We start from the raw sequence: 20,626 nt of genomic DNA, 5'->3' as shown, positions 1-20,626 counted from the left end.
TTGGGGTGACGTGATTCAGTGCTGCTGCATATAAAAAAAGAACTGATTTGAATTCATAGTCTGATTCTGTCTCTTTGCCCAATAGTCTACTCACACTCCTTAATGGCTACAGGCAGTAATGTTTCTTGTGGATGAAGAAAAAAAGAAAAAAAAACAGAGTTGGTGAAGAGGATCTTCTCTGTAAATGCTTAATTTAATATTCTTGTGTCGAGTTGTGCTCGGATATATCCTTCTTTTGCAGTTGTAATATTTATGTAGTCTGTTGTCATTGCTGAGGTTGATGTTTTCTATAAATGTTAATCAAATTTTGACAGCCAACATGTCTATGCAATAAAAATTTTAACTGTCATTAATGCTGATACGGCAGAGTTTGTTGGGTAAAGGTGTGATGACTATCATCACTGAAAGTGGCATATGAGATGTTGGGTGGCATCAGATGACACCAATGGAAATCAGACCAAATACATCACAGTTATTTGGCAGTTCTTAAATCACTTGGTACTAAGGCTGCACAGAGCCATGTGTACCAGTATCCACCCTCCTTTGGTCAAGGGAACATCTGTCACCACACCTGATTCACCAGCCACCACAGTACAGAGTGTCACCACTTCATTGTTGTCACCTTATCCTGTAAACAGAGTTTTCATCATTCACTCTGTGTGTCTGGTACACAGTATTGGTTGAGGGTCACCATAGCTAACGGTGGCACCAAAGCAGCTGCCAGTCTCTTTGCAGGGGAAAATGACAAGCAGCTACATTCTGCACAAGTCGAGAAGCAGCAACAGCATTACACATCTTATTTTAAATTATTATTATTATTTCCTTTTTTTTTCTGTCAAGAGTGTGATCAAAGCTGAACTCTGTCTTCTGCATATTCATGTTCAACTTTGAACTGGATGGTCAGGTTCTGTGGTAATAATAGCATTGTAAGTTATGAAATTATTCCTGGCCTGTCTGTCCTCGGAGTAGCATGCCAAGCCCTTGTCCAATTAAGGCAACACTTCCCATGTGGTGTGTGAGTTAATTAACATCATAGAAGCTAACAAAAAATAAAAGTAAAAAGCCAGGCTTAGACTTCTGCTGCAAGCTACAGAAAAAGAGCATGCAAATAGGTTCACTTCTTTTCGACTTGTACAAACACTTTTTGGCATTGCCAGTAGCAATTGCATTCCTGAAATTTAAAGTTTTATTTTTGACACAGTGTTTGTGAACTTCTACGGTGATTACTAGATCAGTCTACCTTGTACGGGCACATGACCCAAAAAGTCTGTTAGTCCTTAAATCCTCACTCCTGTTTGAAGTGATTATCCTTTCAGACTGGAAAGCCAAATTGGCTAAAAAATACAAATGTTCACATTTGTTTGATGAAATCTGTGTCTGTCTGCTCTAAGCACAGTGTGATTCCTTCTGGCACCACACTGTTTGCTTCCAAAAAACAATGTATCAAATGCATTATAACAACAGCAAGACATGGCATACATAATAGTTAATATTAAATATCTGCTTATAATTGCACATGCACAATACACTGGGAGGGTAAACTATGTATCCATGTCCTTGGTTCTTGTGACAGTATTTATAGTTTACTGACGGGGACTAGAAGGAGAGAGCATATCTCACCCATATTGGCCTCTCTTCATTGGCTTCCTGTTAATTCTAGAATAGAATTTTAAATTCTTCTTCTTACTTAAAAGGTTTTGAATAATCAGGTCCCATCTTATCTTAGGGACCTCATAGTACCATATCACCCCAATAGAGCGCTTCGCTCTCAGACTGCAGGCTTACTTGTAGTTCCTAGGGTTTGTAAGAGTAGAATGGGAGGCAGAGCCTTCAGCTTTCAGGCTCCTCTCCTGTGGAACCAGCTCCCAATTCAGATCAGGGAGACAGACACCCTCTCTACTTTTAAGATTAGGCATAAAACTTTCCTTTTTGCTAAAGCTTATAGTTAGGGCTGGATCAGGTGACCCTGAACCATCCCTTAGTTATGCTGCTATAGACGTAGACTGCTGGGGGGTTCCCATGATGCACTGTTTCTTTCTCTTTTTGCTCTGTATGCACCACTCTGCATTTAATCATTAGTGATCAATCTCTGCTCCCCTCCACAGCATGTCTTTTTCCTGGTTCTCTCCCTCAGCCCCAACCAGTCCCAGCAGAAGACTGCCCCTCCCTGAGCCTGGTTCTGCTGGAGGTTTCTTCCTGTTAAAAGGGAGTTTTTCCTTCCCACTGTAGCCAAGTGCTTCCTCACAGGGGGTCGTTTTGACCGTTGGGGTTTTACATAATTATTGTATGGCCTTGCCTTACAATATAAAGCGCCTTGGGGCAACTGTTTGTTGTGATTTGGCGCTATATAAAAAAATTGATTGATTGATAGTTGCAGTCAATCACCACATGATGGTACTGTAGTTATTAAACTACACTGAGCAAAAATATGTACAACACTTGTTTTTGCTCCCATTTTTCATGAGCTGAACTCAAAGATCTAAAACATTTTCTATATACACTAAAGACCTATTTCTGTCAAATATTGTTCACAAATCTGTCTAAATCTGCATTAGTGAGCACTTCTTTGATAATCCATCTCACCTCACAGGTGTGGCATATCAAGATGCTGATTAGATGGCATGATTATTGCACAGGTGTGCCTTAGGTTGGCCACACTAAAAGGCCACTCTGAAACGTGCAGTCTTGGTTTGTTGCGGGGGGTGGGGGGTCTGGGGGGGTCATAAAACCAGTCAGTATCTGGTGTAACCACCATTTGCCTCATGCAGGGCAACACATCTCCTTGGCATAGAGTTGATCAGCAGCCAGATGCCATCAAATGTGAGCATTTGCCCACTCAAGTCTGTTATGACTATGAGCTGCAGTCAGGTCGAGACCCCGATGAGGACGACGAGCATGCAGATGAGCTTCCCTGAGATGGTTTCTGACAGTTTGTGCAGAAATTCTTTAGATCTGCAAACCGTTTGTTGCAGCAGCTGTCCAAGTGGCTGGTCTTAGACAATCTTGGAGGTGAACATGCTGGTTGTACTGCTATGTCCAGTACTGGCAGGTTCTGTGCAAAGGAAGGACACAGCACTGTCTCCCACTCCGGTCCCGTGTTTGCCATCCAGACGTTTGGACATCAGGCAGTCTTCTGTGACTTTTATGGCTGTCTGACAGCAGTCTGTGTCATCTAACTGTTGTCTAAATACTCTTTGGATGCCATTGTGCAGGTGTGGATGAGGTAGTCTGGATGGGATCTACCCACAGTCTTCACACTTCTTTCTGTCCCGACTGTGTCCGGACTATGGGCATTTCTGCTGTGTCTGCCTGGTTCTTGCACATTCTTGCTATGTGTGATGGGGGCTTAATTCTTCACACTATACATAGATACACACATACATAGTTCCTGAATGAAGGCTCTAGTGGTCCTGTATATACAAATCTGTTTTTGTGTTTGTTTGTTTGTTTTTGGTTTGTTTGTTTGTGGATGATTGGGTTTACCCATTGGCTTGAGATCTATAGCAGCTTCAAAGTTGTAATTCTGGTCCAGGTTAGCCTAATTCAGTTCAAGCCTTCACTGAAATGCAGAATAACTGCAAGTTGAAACAACTTCATCTGGCAAATTATTCCAAGCATATTCTGTCTCTTAATTTCTGATTTACTGAAGATTTGTGTCTGTGAAACATGTATGCAAATGGTATAGCATTCATTAATTTATTTTACAGTGTGCACTGACGGTTGTGTTTTTCAAATATGCACAAGAGTGTGTATTGTTCATTTAGCATGTTTGCCTTCGTGATTATTTAATTTGGAGTTCGTCCATCCAACTGTGATAAAATGGTTGAAGGGAACACTTGAAGTTTTCACAAGCAATACAATTTATCAAGGTAAAAAGGAAATTCAGCTGGTGCTGATGATGTCTGTATTTTGCACATTTCAAACTTTGGCATTAACGTATTCTGCTTGACAGACCGCTGTTCCAGAAGCACAGAGGCCACCGCCTCCTTGTACACAGAATAAAGAAAACAAAATCATTCACTGGAAACGTCAGGCATATTTAAAGTGTTAATGGGTTATTTCGTACTTGCTTCTTTAAGAATAAACATTTTCATGCGTAACCAGTGGACCATAGTTCTGCACTATTCTGCACTGAGGAGAAAATTACATTTTGCTCAGACTCATTTATGGTCATTGATGTTTCACGCTGTGTCACACAAATAAACACACACATGTACATCTTGGAGTCTGTGTGGGACAATGCACAGCTGTCTGTGTGTGTTCCCCCGGTAGAAAGAAGCATAACTGTGAGCCTTTTTGCTTTAAATACAGTGGAAGGAAAAATAATTTCATTTTTCAGTTTGACTTCATCGTTCATGTCTTTCAGAAGTTGAATCAGCTTTGAAGCTCTTCTTTGCACATTTTCCAATGATGGTATATCCTTGTTTTGTGATGGACTTCATATTCATTCATTTTCTATACTCCTTTATTCCAGTTAAAGGTCATGGGGGGCTGGAACCCATCCCAGCAGAAATAGAGTTAGAGGCGGGGTGGACAGAACATCTACTGCAGGGCCAATAGACAAACAAACACATTCAAACTCACACCTAGTCAGTTTAGTCATCAATTTACTTGACCTGCATGTCTTTGGAAGTAGGAGGAAGCCAAAACACTTGGGGGGAACTCACGCAGAGAGAAGAGAAGAGAGAAGAGAACATGCAAGCTCCACAAAGAAAGGCCCAGGCTGGAAGCGATTCCACGATGTTCTTGTTTTGAGCCAACAGTGTTAACCACTTACCCACTGTGCCGCCGGACTCCACTCTTTTTACGCTTACAGTACAAAAACCTCTGACTTTACGGCTTGCTGTAGAGGTGTGAAGACAGTGAAAACATGATTCTCACATAGGGCTATTGAAACAAAGAGAAAATTGCTGCAGCCATTAAAATAACCACACTGCACGAAAAGTCAACCAAATGTTCTTCTGTAATTCATTAAGCACACAAACACAGAAAGAAATGAATTCATTATGGTCTTTAAAACACTTGGGGAAACAAACACTGAATTTTTAAATGTGGTTTTAAGCTGTAACGGTGTGTTAGTGATAAGCTGTAACTGAAAAATTAAACTAAAGCATGTTTCTGCTGTTGCTTGGCACTGCACAATTTTCTGCCACCATGGAGTGCGTTTGATCTATAGCAGAGCTGTGACGTCGATCACTCTGTAGCCAGCAATGTAGGACCCTGAGTCGTGGCAAAAAAAAAAGTGTTCTATCAGTGCTGGATTCAATAAAACCACTTGGACATAAACCTGGGTTTTTTACACTGAAACTGATCCCCCATGAAATGGGACATTTTTTAGAATTGCTCCATTGTTTTATACTAACCTGCTTCATTTCTGTTTATTGTTAATTTGTCGACCTAATGCATACTAAAAATATTCCCTACAATTAGCAGGGCATGCATAGCATTAATGTAGTCAGTCACTGAGCGAGTCCTCAAACATTTGGGTTGTGACAGATTTGGTGATGCAGATACCACTGTAATAAATGTCCAAGTCTTCAGGGTCCTGGTGCTTCCTGTCTGACTGTGTGGTTGTGAGACATGGATGCTAACCAGTGACTTCAGGTGATGGAGAGATGTCTTTGGTACTGGGTGTCTTTGGAGGATCCTTGAGTGCTGCTGGAAGAACTTGGTGGCAGATGAAGTTACTTAGAAAGGCACATATGAACAGTATCACTTTTGGCCATATGGCGCATTTCTCTAGGTATCCTCCAGCATTCAAATATCTTAGTACTACTGTTGACATAACCAGCTGGTAAAGGCCAAGGGGACACCTATATTTTTATCCCTTTGTCCACTGAGCAGGTAGCTCATTGCATATGGAGACAGCCTTCCAAAATGTAGACCTTGGTTTGAATCCCACTCATGCTACCTGACAAGACACTTAATATGCATCATCTCAATCCACCCAGTTGTGAAAATGGTTACTGGACTTGGCTGGGGAAGTAATTGTGACGCATCATTGTAAAGCACTTTGTGATTGTAGGAAAAAACAGGACGCAGTCTTCCATGTAGTTATTAATGGTCTGGCTGTGGAAGTTATAAACACCTTGGGACTTTTATTGACAGTAGACTAAACTTTGAGCATCAGATTGACCAGGTATGTAAGAAAGCTCACCAACGCATGTATTTTTATCGTAAACCCAAGCATTTTAATGCGGACAGCACTTATATGAAGATGTTTTATTGTTGTTTTATTGCATCTGTACTTACAATTTCTTTTATCTGCTAGTTTGACTTTTTAACTTTAAAAAACAAAAAACATCTGCATCGTATTACAAGTGTAGCAAGATTGCTGTTGCTGCCTTAAATGACCGGCCATCCATACATAGAAACAGAGCCATTAAGAAGGTATGGTCGATCTTGGATGATCCCGGTCACCCCCCTTGTACCCAGAGTTCAAACTGCTTCTGTCTGGCTGTAGATTTTTGTCCAAGAGATGCAAGACCAGTAGGTACAAGAACTCTTTTACACCCACTGTTACTTGTCTTTTAAACATTATCACATGAATGTTTTTAACTAGTTCTGTTTATTATGTCCACTGTCTGGTGAGTTTTCATGTCATATTTAAGTGTATGAAAACGAAATCCATTTGTTTTGTATATTTCCAACACAGACTGTCAAGTCATCAGACATAAATTATACATCATTACCAGTAACATGATTGTCTTACAATTTAAACAGTACATTCATTGTTCTTATAATGTGCTGTGCTCTCTCATTATTTTGTCATTACACATTTTTGTTGATTTATGTACATTTGTTCAACATTTGCTGCTGCTGTGTGAGCGCAATGTGCAATCACACCTCTCATGTAGTCGCACTGTGTTTGCGCGCATGTGCACGAAACCGTCACCACGGGATCATACAAGAGTGTGCGACCGTCTGTCCCTCCTGACAGCAGCTGGAATTTTTTGAGGTTCACCAGTTTGGTTTTTTCAGCCTTTTCGTCCGGTTTCTGCCTCATTCACCCAAATTAGTGTTATGTGTAAAGGGGCCATAAACAATCACATTAGTATTTCTTCTGTTTTTCTTGGTGCTTAATGCTGACATTGATATTGTTTTTTTCTCTCTCTCTCTGTTTGAGGTGCGGCTCCATCCAGAGATGGTTGTGGTGTCTGTTTCTGTAACCCTCCTGTCCTGTGCACCGGCAAAATTTCCTGTATATTCATTTTGTGAATTGTTTTGGAATTTGTGTCTGTAGCATGGCCCAAGCAGAGGGTCACCCCTTTGAGTCTGGTCTGTGATTTGTTGTGATTTGGTGCTATACAAATGAAAATAAATTGAAATAATTTGAAATAAATTGAAAGATTTTAAGGTACTATTATTAGCTTATAAAATTGTTCATGGACTTGCGCCTCCCTATGTGGCTGACCTGGTAAGGCCCTATGTACCAGCTTAGGCCCTGCATTCACAGGGTGCAGGACTTTTTTTTTTTTTTTTGTTCCCAGGGTGAATAAAAAGTCTGCCGGTCAGAGCTTTCTCTTACCGTGCCCCAGCTCTGTGGAATAATCTCCCAGCACACATGCAACAGTTGGATACTGTGGAGACTTTTAAATCACGTTTAAAGACTAATTTGTTTTCTTTGTTTTATTTAGTGTTATTGTGTTATGATGTGCTTTTATTCTTGTGTTCTTTTATGGTTTTGTCTTTTTATTGTGTTTTAAAATTTTTAATTCAGTTTTCTCTGTTTTTATTATGCTGTGTGAAGCGCCTTGAGGCGATCTCATCGCAAATTGGCACTATATAAATTAATTAAATTGAATTTTAAATTTGAATTGGAAATTGAAATGAATGTGTTCTCTCTGCTGGCTGCACAACAAGTTGCCCCATTGGAGATAATAAAGACACCTTGATACCTTGACTTTGAGCATCATCTGCTAAGTGCTATAAAAACGCAGTCCTCCTTTTTCTTCATATCTTATCTGGGTGCAGAAGATATATGGTTACTTCCAAAAAATGGAGATGGATCTGCTGTCTGCTTGGGTGGTTGCCATTCAGGACCAAAGGTGGTTCCACAGAGCAGTGGATGCAGCGAAGTGTGGCACCAGCACATGGTCCCAGACATGATCTCACCTGATAGATACAAGTGAGGACCAGTGAACCTCCCATTGAACTGGTTCCAGTGCTAAATTGGTTCCCAATTATTCAATCCATAAGAGTTGTATCCTCACAAGATTATTTATTCCTTTCATCAATGCGGTTTGTTTTACTGTCAATTCTGCATTTCAAAATTTTATGTGTCATCATGACATCACTCTCATACTGTATCTGTGCATCACACTGTGGGAAACTTGCAACAAGGAGTCTTGGCAGATAAAGCGTAGCTTCATTACATGAAGAAAGATGACAACTGTGCTGTTTGTAATGTCTTTAAAATTATTGTTCAAGTGAGAGTGGAAACTGTACACGAGTGTCATTGCTTTCCAGACAAGCAGCGCAAGCAGTAAATATCCTGTTATAATAGCTTCAGTGCCACACAGACAGGCATGGCACATTTTGCTTTGACTAAGAATCCCTAAATGTTGTACAAATATTCTTTCACTGAATCCATTTTAGATAATAACAGACAGATATTTTCTACAAATTGCTCTCAAAATACAGTCAGCTGCTCAACTCTCACATCAGCTCACAGCCAGCAAAACCATTTCACGCTTTCTGCACAGGGAAGGAAAATGAGAGAAGAAAGGGCGAACAAGTTACAAAATTTGCAGGGAAAGGTTTAGGGAGCGGAACAAAAATTTAGCTGGACCAAGTTATACCCTTTTCAGAAAAGGAACACTATAATACATTTTATCATGTTCTGATTTTACTGCACAGACATTCTGCACTTGGATCAAAATTCCCATCAAACCTCAGGAGCTGAGTAGGTGCTGGTTAGTACTTGGATGGAAGATGTCTTAAGAAGACCAGCGGCTGTGTGTGTTTCTCCAGGTGAAATTGGAGTTGCTTCAAATCCTAATGGTGATCTGTACTGAATTTGTTGTGGTGACCCTGACCAAAGCGGGGGCACCTGAAAGACACACAACTATATTTGGATTGGACTCAATTACAGTAAAACAGATGGTTTTAATGCTAAAAACCTGTTTAGGTTTATTTTTCCCTACAGAAAATTAATGAAGAATTGAAAAGAGAATTGGCAGTCAGATCAAGAAGCGGACCTGATAATGTCACTGGTATCAGTAAAACCCTATCAAGTCCCATCCCTCTTTATATTTGACCCTCCTCCTGAAATATAGAAATGCGATTGTTATCCTGTCACAGATACAGTACAAGGCTCTTGCTATAAAATCACTCAAGTTCAGTCCTCGAGATCTACCTTCCTGACACTCTTAGTTGTCTCTCTGCTCCAACACACCTGAATCAAATGAAAGACACATTAGCAGGCTTTTAATGAGCCTTTCATTGGAAATATGGGGATATGATGACTGAATATGGGGAGGTGATTGTTAAGGATTTTTTATATATATATATATATATATATATATATATATATATATATATATATATGTTATCACTGTTAAACATTTGTACCTTTTGTCTTCTTTCTGATGAAAACGGTGTTGTGCTGTTTGCACCTAACCCCGAGAATGTATGTGTTATTCAACCTTGTTTTAGCATGCTGGGGTCAATCTGAACTGGGAATGAGAAGCTGGATGTACTTATTATTATTCTGATTGTGATGTGATGCTTAGTGTTCCAGGCAGATGCAGAACAGCTGATAACTGCGAACGAGATGTGCTGACCTTCGACGATAAGAGTAAAAGAAAGTGTTCTTCCTTACAGCTGCACTTATTGACGTGTGTGTTTATGTTACGGGAAGAAACTTGTCTTGCGTCATTCCCCCCACCCTTAGGACAAGTTTTTGTTTATGTGATGAGGGATTCACTAATAAAAAGAGCGAAGCGCAGGCCAGACTTTAGTGTAGCTTTGGTGTACAGCCTGACTGCACTCCGCGCGTAAAATTTGACTTTCTGTCTCACTGGTGGTTCTTGACTCTGTTTGTCTTATCAAAGGTTTTAAGAATGTTTGGAGGAGAAAATACCCAACATTGACTGGGGGCTCGTCCGGGATCTCAACAATACCGGAGGTGTCCAGCGGAGGTCGTCAAGTCCAGACGTAAATCCTTGGCCAAGGTCCGATCGATTGATCGTGTCTGCAATTGTCGACCACCGTTGGCATCGTCTGGTTGACGAGATTTTCCCGAAGAAGACAGACAGGAAGTCGAGTCAGTGAGTAGAATTTCTTTGTAAATAGTACTGAGTGAGTGGTGATCAGATCACATAAACAGTTAAATTCCGCAAGCGATGATACAGAATCGTCTGTTAATGCAAAGCAGTTAAACTCTGTAAGGAGGGTGCGGACTCCTCTGTTTATATACGCGTACCGGTAGGGGATAAAAGTGATCACATAAAACAGTTAAACTCCGTAAGCGATGATACAGAATCGTCTGTTAATGCAAAGCAGTTAAACTCTGTAAGGAGGGCGGACTCCTCTACGGTTGCGAGGGACGCACGTAGTTAAATTCCGGAAGGAGGATACGGACTCCTCTGTTTTAATACGTAAAGGAAATCCCGGGTAGAAATACGTGCACTGTAAAAAAGCAGTTAAATTTGGCAGGGACGGCGGAGTCCCCTAATGCAGGACATTAGTTAAATTTCACAGGAGGGCGAGCTCCCCTGGCATAAGAATACGCGTACGATTATTAAAAGTGTTTCTATGTGTAAATAGTGTTTTGTGTAAGTGTAAATAACTGTGTGAAAGTGTAATACTTTGGACAACGTTAGTGACAACCGTGCGTGTGGAAGCAGCAGGCAAGTGATTCCGCTTCCTACGGGGAGGTGAAAGGAATCAACCACACGACGGCAAATTAATTGTCACGTCCAAAGAAAGTGTGAAAACTTCAGATTTAGAACACCCTAGGTGTGCCCCCTTCTGAAGTCCAAATTATAACAAGGGATAATAAAAATGGGGGGTAAGACGTCTATAAATAAGGGAAATTTATCAACTGACGACTGGAAATTTATGGAAGCAAAAAATCCAAAAGCAACAAAGAAATTGGAGACCTGGATAAATAAACATGACTTTGACGGACGACTGAACCTGATCAGTATACAGAAGCTGAAGAAGGAGTTAGAACAGAAACATAAAGGTGATGAGAAAAAGATGCAGAAAGTAGGGGCAGATTTAGTGGCATTTTGGGAGGAGGAAGCAGAGAACAGACAGAAGGGAGCAGAGAAGCGACAATTAGAGAAAGCAAGGAAAAAGAAAGTTGTAGGTAAGGCAGAAGAAGATGTGATAATTCAGCACAGAGAACCAGAACAACCTCAGCAACCACCGCCGGCTGGATCGTCGGTGACAACAACACCCTTATCTCCTCTACCAGAGGATGACGATGTACCGCCACCACAGTATGATTTGGCAGTAAAACCTAAGGTAAAAAGTGAAAAACCAGAAAAACCACAAACACGCAGTCAAGCGAAAGTGCCCACAGCCCCTCCCATGGTGGAACACAGTGACCAGGGAGGTGCCTATCCTATGATAGAAGTACCAAATCCTCGTGCAGGAACAGCAGGACAGCGATCAACCATGCTTGTATATCGAACATGGAATGCTGATGATATCAAAGCAGCAGTCGACATGATACCATCGCCACATGTCGATATTGAGGGATTTATGCAGGATATAGGAAACATTAGAAGTTCTTACCACCTTAGTGGACCTGAAGTCCAACAGGTGTGGATGAAAGCATGTGGCCCTAAATGGAGTCAGGTACGCGGAGACTGGAATCCTGCAGACCAACAAGGCGTACCACTGACACATGATGATCTAGTCTTAGAAACAAGAGTGGAAGCTATGATTACACGGGCAAAAGGTGTGTTAGGGCCAAAAATAAATTACACTGAAATTACCAGGACAGCTCAGAAAGAAGGAGAGCCATGGACAGAGTTTAGATGCAGATTTGAGAGTGTATTTAGAGTCCATAGTGGCATATTGCCAGGAACACCAGTGTATGAAAACAAATTGAAAAATATTTCACCTGTGAAGCTGACAATGACCGATTTGATTCATGATGGCAACTCAACAGCTGTCATAACAGTAACAGGTGCCACTGAAGATGTTTTAAAATTGAGATTCACAGGTATGCCATTACATGTGTCACTTTGTAAGCCATATTTGACAGAATGGCAAGAATTGGGACTGACAGTCATAACAGCTTTGTCAGCCACTGATTGGAGCAGAGTTGGACCACGAACGGAGTTCAGTCCATCAACTAAATTGTATAAAGTGCCAGTTAATGTCTCATTGGTGCTGACAGCTGGAACACACATTGATGTGTCCACTTCACAATCCTGAGTGTTTCAGTTGAGTCCTGAAGAGGATGATCTCTCTCTTCTGTACCATCAGGATTGTGGACAACAGGTCCTTCAGACGTAGGACTGATAAAAAATGCACAACCTGTAGTTATAAGACCAAAAACAGAATACAGACCATGTGTAAGACAGTATCCATTGAAACCTGATGCAATTGAAGGAATCAGGCCAGTAATAGAGGATTTGTTAACAGCAGGAGTAATAGTGCCATGTCCAGATTCACCATGTAGGACACCCATATTTCCTGTAAAAAAAGGCTCCGCCCTCAGTGGGATGGAGAATGATTCAAGATCTGCAGGCAGTAAATGCTGCTGTAGTAAAAAGAGCTCCATGTGTACCAGATCCGCACACACTGTTAAGCTCATTGAGATTAAATTCTAGTTGTTTTTCTGTAATAGATATCAGTAATGCTTTTTTTTTTTTTTTTTTTTTTCTGTACCAGTACACCCAGATAGTCAATTCTGGTTTGCTTTTACCTTTAAAGGACAACGATATACATTTACCAGATTACCGCAGGGTTACGCAGAGAGCCCAACTATTTATTCTCAAGTCATGTCAGCATGTTTAGCCAATTTCGTTCCACCGGCAGATAGCCAACTATTAGTGTATGTTGATGACATTTTGATTGCCTCTGACACACGAGAAAACTGCATAACTGACACAGTAGCATTATTATGTTTCTTATTTGATAATGGCCACAAAGTGAGTAAAAACAAAGTTCAGTTGTGTAGGGATAAAGTAAAATATTTAGGACATGAATTATCAGCCACAGGGCGCACGATCCTGTCTGACAGGAAGGAAGCAATTTTACACGCTCCAAAACCACAAACCAAAAAGCAGATGATGTCATTTCTTGGACTGACTAATTACTGCAGGGCGTGGATTCCCTGCTATGCAGAATTGACTAGTCCACTTTCTGATTTGATGTACAAGGATGATATTTCAATGTCAACCGTGTTGGAATGGAACAAAGATGCTGAGGAAGCTTTTGTAAAAGTAAAACAAACATTAGTGTCATCCACAGTTTTGGCACTACCAGATTATAGTAAACCATTCATTCAAACAGTTGATTGTAAGAATAAGTTCATGACTAGTGTTTTGGTTCAAGTGTATGGCTCAAAATTAAGGCCAGTTGCCTACTACTCATCTAAATTGGATGCAGTAGCAAGTGCTTTACCACCATGAGTACAGGCTGTTGTTGCAGCCTCTATGGCTGTTCAAAGTAGCAGTAATGTTGTTCTATTCCATCAGTTGACACTGAAAGTTCCACAGGCAGTCTCTGCACTTCTGTTGCAGACAAACATGAGCCTTTTGTCCCCAGCAAGACATCTTTCGTGTATGTCCTTGCTATTATCACAACCACATCTTACGGTAGAGCGCTGTACAACATTGAATCCATCCACATTGATACCCTTACCTGAGGATGGTGAGCCGCACAATTGTCTTGATGTAGCTACGGTCTGTACGAAAGCACGCCCAGACCTCCAGGACACACCCATCCCAAACAGTACAATTGTGTATGTGGATGGTTCTTCCACTAAAAACGCTTATGGACAAACACAATCTGGATATGCTGTTGTCACAAATTCAGAAGTATTGGATTCTGCTTCATTGCCATCCTCATTTTCAGCACAAGCAGCTGAATTAGTTGCTTTAACTGCAGCTTGCTATCTGTTTAAAGGTACGGCTGTAACAATTTATACAGACAGCCAGTACGCTTTTAGCACAGTGCATGTGTTTGCAAAACTGTGGGAAGAGCGTGGAATGGTGACATCATCTGGAAAGCCAGTGACTCATGCCACTCTCCTAACTGCATTACTGAAGGCTGTGAAATTGCCTAAACAAATTGCTATATGCAAATGTGCGGCTCACACCAAAGGCTCTGACAGTGTTTCAAAAGGAAATGACGTTGCTGACAAAACCGCAAAGGCGGCAACAGCTCTTTCTATTTTTCTCCTATATGACACCCCTCCGGATATGACCACAAAAGAAACCCATATTGCCAAAAAATATGTTTAAATGGGCAGCTATTATGAGCCATGGCGTGACGCATGTCTCATCAGGGGGTATGATATCGCAATTGCAATCTATTTTTTGTCTTTATGGGTTTGATGCATATGCAAAACAGCATTGTAGAGCATGCATGACATGTGCAAAACACAACTCACAAGGCAATTTGAGACCCCAAAGAGGCAAATTTCCAACACCACAATATCCCTTTCAAGTGATGATTTGGAATACCAGAAACAGTCTATTCAGATAATGGAGCGCATTTTGTTAATACAATAGTGCAATACGTAGGAGAAGCGCTACAGGTCAATCTCAAAAATCATTGTGCTTATCATCCACACAGTGCCGGATTAGTGGAAAGGACAAAGGGCACAATAAAAATAAGATTAAGGAAATGTATAGAAGAGACAAAACGAACCTGGATTGAATGTTGGACCTAGTAAAATTGTATATGAGAATAACACCAACACCATCAGGGTTAACACCATTTGAGATACTTTATGGACGACCATATCGCCTACCAATTTTGACATGGATACTAAAACAGCAGATGAGGAACAAACATTAGCAAATTTTATGAAAAAGACATTAACACAGAAAGAGATAACTTAAACACATTTACTGCCGAATAATTTTGATCTTCCACAGGACGGCCTTCCAGTAGTCTAGCCAGGAGACTGGGTGTTCATCAGAGTGATTAAGAGGAAGAACTGGTCCAGTCCTCGTTGGGAAGGTCTATACCAAGTGCTGTTAACAACACCAACTGCAGTAAAGATAGCGGAGAGATCAACGTGGATACATCACTGTAAGATACAGCGTGTGTTGGCGGCCTCCACAGTGTAAGGGGAAGTCTGGCTACAAAGGGAGTCTATTTAATTAGCAATAGATTGTCTCAATGCCAGTGAAGCAGGGAGATCCTTGCACTATTAGGTGAGGTGGTTAACAACACTGTATCCTAGCAATCATGACTGAACTACAGCAGACCCCGGAGCGGCGTGCTCAGCGCCGCCGCTGCCGGACTGTTGGTAGGGCAGCCGGTTGCATTGTGATCTTAGTGTGTTTCGTGCTCCTCGGATTCCTGGCCTGGTGGTTGACCCAAGAATTGCAGCTCACTGTGGACCGAGCCAGAGAACAACGCAAGCAACGTCAGAAGAGGTTTATTCATAATGTGAACGAGACAGATGGACACCCTCATATATACCATACTAATATGTGGTACAGATATGTTCATTTATTGGCTATGGAATTACGTTACTAATTGTTATGTTTGTTCGCAAATACCTATATCCTCAACACACCCAGCTCTGACGGCTAAACCGTACCCTGCTAGGGTGACAGAATGTCTTATCATACGGATGCATAATCAAACTGTATTTCGGGGGCAGCAGTTCTCAGCAAATCCGATAAGATGTAACACCACTTGCCTCAGTGCAACCACTTATATGATAGGGATTTCAACAGAGGACGTACAAGCGTGCCCAAGTGCTGCTCCATTGACTAGACTGAAGGGAAACGCAAAAATATCATCACGTTAAATTGTCATCACAACGGCCATTCCCAATTTGCTTTTACGGGACAGGGAATAAAAATGTAGGTAAAATTAAGAAACGTCTGTGTACCCAAACGTATGTTTTATCAAATAATTTAAGCCTAACCAAAACATAATATGTGGATGGTACTTATCTTCATCACATTGGACGGGGATGTAATTATACAGGCTCCTGTCCATGGGGAACGGATGAATCATGTGCTTATGTTAGTAAGTTTTTGCTACCACCTGTAAATGGTACTCCGGTGTATGATGACATCTATTGGCTTTATGGTTCCAGACTGTACATGAGTCTCCCACCAAATTGGGGTGGTGTGTGTGCACCTACCCAGGTGACTGACCATACATATGTGGTAAGACCTCCACAGAGAAGAATGGCAGCACCAGACGGAGGAGATTGATATACCCAGATGTGTTACCACATAATCACATGTGGGGCTCGGATGTACTAAAGGACCAAAAAAAATTGTGGTCTGTAGGAGATAAAATAGCACATTCATTGTTCCCCTGGATAGGAGTGGAAAAAAATTCATTAATGATTGAAACTCTGAATTATCGATTGGGTCTGTTCATGAATGTAACTAAAAAAAATAGTAGCAGCTCAAAACACTGAAATAGATGCTTTACGTACCATGGTGATGCAAAATCGTATGGTTTTAGACTTGCTTACTGGTTCACAGGGAGGAGTTTGTGTTCTGCTGAACACAACATGCTGTACTTTCATCCCAGACTCCATTCATTCAGTGGATATGCAGGACGCATTGGAAGAGCTGAATAAACTTCGTGATGCAATGCATAAAGACACCCTAGCCGTGAACCGGTGGAATCCCTGGTCCTGGTTGACTTCAGGACCATGTTGGCAGTTACTATTGAAAATGGTGACACCAGTCAAACTAAGTTAATAAACTAACTAACTAAGCTGGGTGATGCCTACTATATGTTTAACAGGCGATAAACAGGTGGGAAATGTTAAGGATTTTATATATATATATATATATATGTTATCACTGTTAAACATTTGTACCTTTTGTCTTCTTTCTGATGAAAACGGTGTTGTGCTGTTTGCACCTAACCCCGAGAATGTATGTCTTATTCAACCTTGTTTTAGCATGCTGGGGTCAATCTGAACTGGGAATGAGAAGCTGGATGTACTTATTATTATTCTGATTGTGATGTGATGCTTAGTGTTCCAGGCAGATGCAGAACAGCTGATAACTGCGAACGAGATGTGCTGACCTTCGACGATAAGAGTAAAAGAAAGTGTTCTTCCTTACAGCTGCACTTATTGACGTGTGTGTTTATGTTACGGGAAGAAACTTGTCTTGCGTCATTCCCCCCACCCTTAGGACAAGTTTTTGTTTATGTGATGAGGGATTCACTAATAAAAAGAGCGAAGCGCAGGCCAGACTTTAGTGTAGCTTTGGTGTATAGCCTGACTGCACTCCGCGCGTAAAATTTGACTTTCTGTCTCACTGGTGGTTCTTGACTCTGTTTGTCTTATCAAAGGTTTTAAGAATGTTTGGAGGAGAAAATACCCAACAGTGATCCGGATCCAGACTGGCAGATGTCAGAAATCTCAGATTGCTCTTGTTTCAGTCTAATTTTAGTTTAGCTACAGGTGGATGTCTCTTCTCTTAAGTCTTATGACAATACGCCCTGGCCCTGAAGCAGTGTTTCACCTGATATGTACTAAAGATGACTATGGTTGACATAGAACTCCAACCAATCACTGTCTTTGGTGGATGCGGCGGTTTTAAAAAATATAGATCTTATGCTCATGAAGGAAGAAGCGGGAAAGGATAAAGAAATTATGTAACGTCTTTTTATTCAGTTGATATAATTTTATGATGTCAGTGATGGCGTTAGTGATAACACGTTGTTTCTGTTTTGTTTTTTGGACAGAATAATGCTGTGAATGGATGAACGGAAGGGCAGCAACACTTTGTTCTTCGTACGATACAGAGGAGACGCCCCACTGACACCCATCTCTCTGGATTCCAAGAACAGCACCACTGGTGGGCGAGTCATACTGTAGTTTTAGCAGTGACTACTGCCCCTTTCCACTGAGCACAACACTCTCATAGACCGATACAATCAAGCCAAATGACATTTAGAAACTCAGCTGCATAAAGCCTGCAAGGAAGCCCAGAAGACTGCCTTGCTGCTCCCACGGCTGCAAAGCAACAGACGCATTCAGCCGCTCACAGGTGTTCAGTGATCCCCTGGAAAGGCTGCGTCGCGTCCCAAACAAATGTGAGCTGGACTGGATGAACAGTTGTGGCAAGCAAGCGTGCCTGCCTGTTTTTAGAAAAGGTCATCTTTCTAGATATGAAATGTTTATTACACTGCTGTGTCACTTTGTGTTCAGTAGCAGTTAGACACAGTTTGTGAATTATCTATTTCGTGATTTATTTATGTGAACTAGTCTGGGAAATATATGAGTGGTTAACACTGGGAACAGCATCGGTCGATGCTGAGCATCTCTCACTTAGACTAGAATGTTTTGGTCTGTGCTCACACCAGACACAAAATGTCTCTGGAGCCATGTCGACAAATAATTTGTTGCGTGAAATGTTTTCTGCAAAATTCGTCACACCTCTATATTTTAACTATTCTGACAAGAATGTAATAACATAATACAGAACAGCTGTTGATTTTACAGCAAATCATCAATATTTATCAGTAATCTAGGTTACTTTATCAAAAAACAAAATGTGGATCAGGGATGCTTCTTTAACCTCTAGGTCAACATAACCCTAACCACAGGTTAGGCCCATTGAAACCCTTACAGTTGTCATGGTAACCTCATCCAAAGGCCTGTGCGCCTGTTCTCACGACCAGAGCCGCCTGAAAACGGCTCCATTAGCAATATGATGCAAACAAGTTTCCATTTAGTTCCTTTATAAGGAACATGCTACATCCAACAATGGTAACACACAGTAGGGTGTTTCTAATCACGTCACTGGACCACACTCTTTTAGGAGGTGATGATTATCTCCAACTACTGGTAGTTGGGACAATATTCTGGCACATTGGCATGTAAAATAAACTCTAAACCATATGTTCCATTTGTTTCAGGGGCAGGACAACCGACACCTTCACCACTGCTGCCTGTGACGTGACTAACCGCATACTGCAGTGATACATGCTGTCAAAAAATTTAAACTGTAACTTTCTCTGCTTGCAGTAGCTGCAAAGACAACTGCGACTCAAGTGCAAAGACACAGATTTCTCTCTGATGTGCGGGAATGAGAATGACTTAACGTGACATGACAGAGAGAAACTGAGCTGTAACTTTCCAAGACATTGATTCTGGAAACAATAATAAATGTGAATGTAGAAGGCGGCAAGCAACTATATCTTGAACGCTATGTGACAGGATAAGTAGATTTGAGCTGAAAGCAGGGAAGATGGCCTAAATTAGCTAATAGCTGATAATAGTTCTTGATTATCTAGCAAAGCTGATACTAGCTTGTAGTAGCACTTCATGGGTCTTACATCATCGTTTCATTAATATTCAGGGCAGTCGTCCCCATGTTGCTCAATGGAAATTGTCCTCCTGATCATCATCATTCATTTTAGCGGTTTTTCCTGTTGCATCAGGCTTTAAAGTGATACACTGAACCAAAAAAATGATACAGGAGAACAGTTTACCACCACAGATGTTGAGGGACATGTCTAATCAAATCTACAACTTGGAATTTTTCCCATTGGTGAGTCTTCAATTGGGCAGCACAGTGGTTTAGTGGTTAGCACTGTTGGCTCACAGCAAGAAGGTCATGGAATCGTTTCCCACCTGTGGCCTTTCTGTGTGGACGTGTGCATGTCCTCCCCGTTTTTGCATAGTTTTCCTCCAGGTGCTCCAGCTTTCTCCCACATGCAGGTTAAGTGAATTGGAAACTTTCAGTTGATAGTACGTGTGAATGTATTTATCTGTCTATATGTGGCCCTGCGACAGACTGGCGTCCTGTCCAGGGTGTAACCTGCCTCATACCCTATGACTGCTGGGATAGCCCCCACCGACCCTTAATTCTCAACTCTCATTTAACCTTAATTCAGTTCTCAATTTTGATGATCTGCATATTGATATGGTGTAGGTTTCATGCCAGATGTCCTTCCTGATACAACTCAAGTTCTGCAAAGTGAAACCACCTATAATCTGTGTTTCAGTGGTGGGAGGACAGCTGAGTACCCCAAAGAACCCACGTGCACTCAGGGAGGATGTCCAAATTCCACGCAGAAAGAAAATCAAAACCACTGGCAAAAACATGTCACTTGTCAAATGGTAGTTGGCTGATTTTTCATCTTCATTTCTTCATCATGCTTTCTTGGGTTCTATTCTGTCAAACGTGGTTAGTTTTTCTCTCAGTGGCTGACTTTGAAAAATTTATGAAGAAAAAGTCTTTCATATAATCCCAGTCTCTGCATAGCGACAGTTACTATTATATATTCTACAACATTTTACTCATGAGGCTGTCTACGAAATGCTTCTTTTTTTTTAGTAGAAAAAAAATCTAAAGTAAGAGCATAACCATGAGCTTGCAGTTCAAACACTTCAAAGGGTGTGTGTGTGTGTGTGTGTGTGTGTGTGTGTGTGTGTGTGTGTGTGTGTGTGTGTGTGTGTGTGTGTGTGTGTGTGTGTGTGTGTGTGTGT

The 20,626-nt window shown here is 41.2% G+C and overlaps 1 protein-coding gene across 3 annotated transcripts in view; it reads left to right on the top strand.

Moving 5' to 3' along the window:
- shisal1b (shisa like 1b) overlaps positions 1-18,947 on the top strand; it is a 185,074-nt gene extending 166,127 nt beyond the window's left edge. For all 3 annotated transcript variants that reach the window (XM_034176065.1, XM_034176066.1, XM_034176067.1), the window contains one exon: positions 17,875-18,947. In XM_034176065.1, coding sequence (XP_034031956.1) covers position 17,875 — 1 coding nt within the window. In that variant the 3' untranslated portion in view covers positions 17,876-18,947. The remainder of the gene's footprint in view (positions 1-17,874) is intronic.
- The last annotated feature ends 1,679 nt before the right edge of the window (positions 18,948-20,626 follow it).

Source organism: Thalassophryne amazonica, chromosome 8 (assembly GCF_902500255.1).
Source record: "Thalassophryne amazonica chromosome 8, fThaAma1.1, whole genome shotgun sequence".
Classification (NCBI taxonomy): domain Eukaryota; kingdom Metazoa; phylum Chordata; class Actinopteri; order Batrachoidiformes; family Batrachoididae; genus Thalassophryne; species Thalassophryne amazonica.
This window is presented reverse-complemented; position numbering and strand designations above follow the sequence as displayed.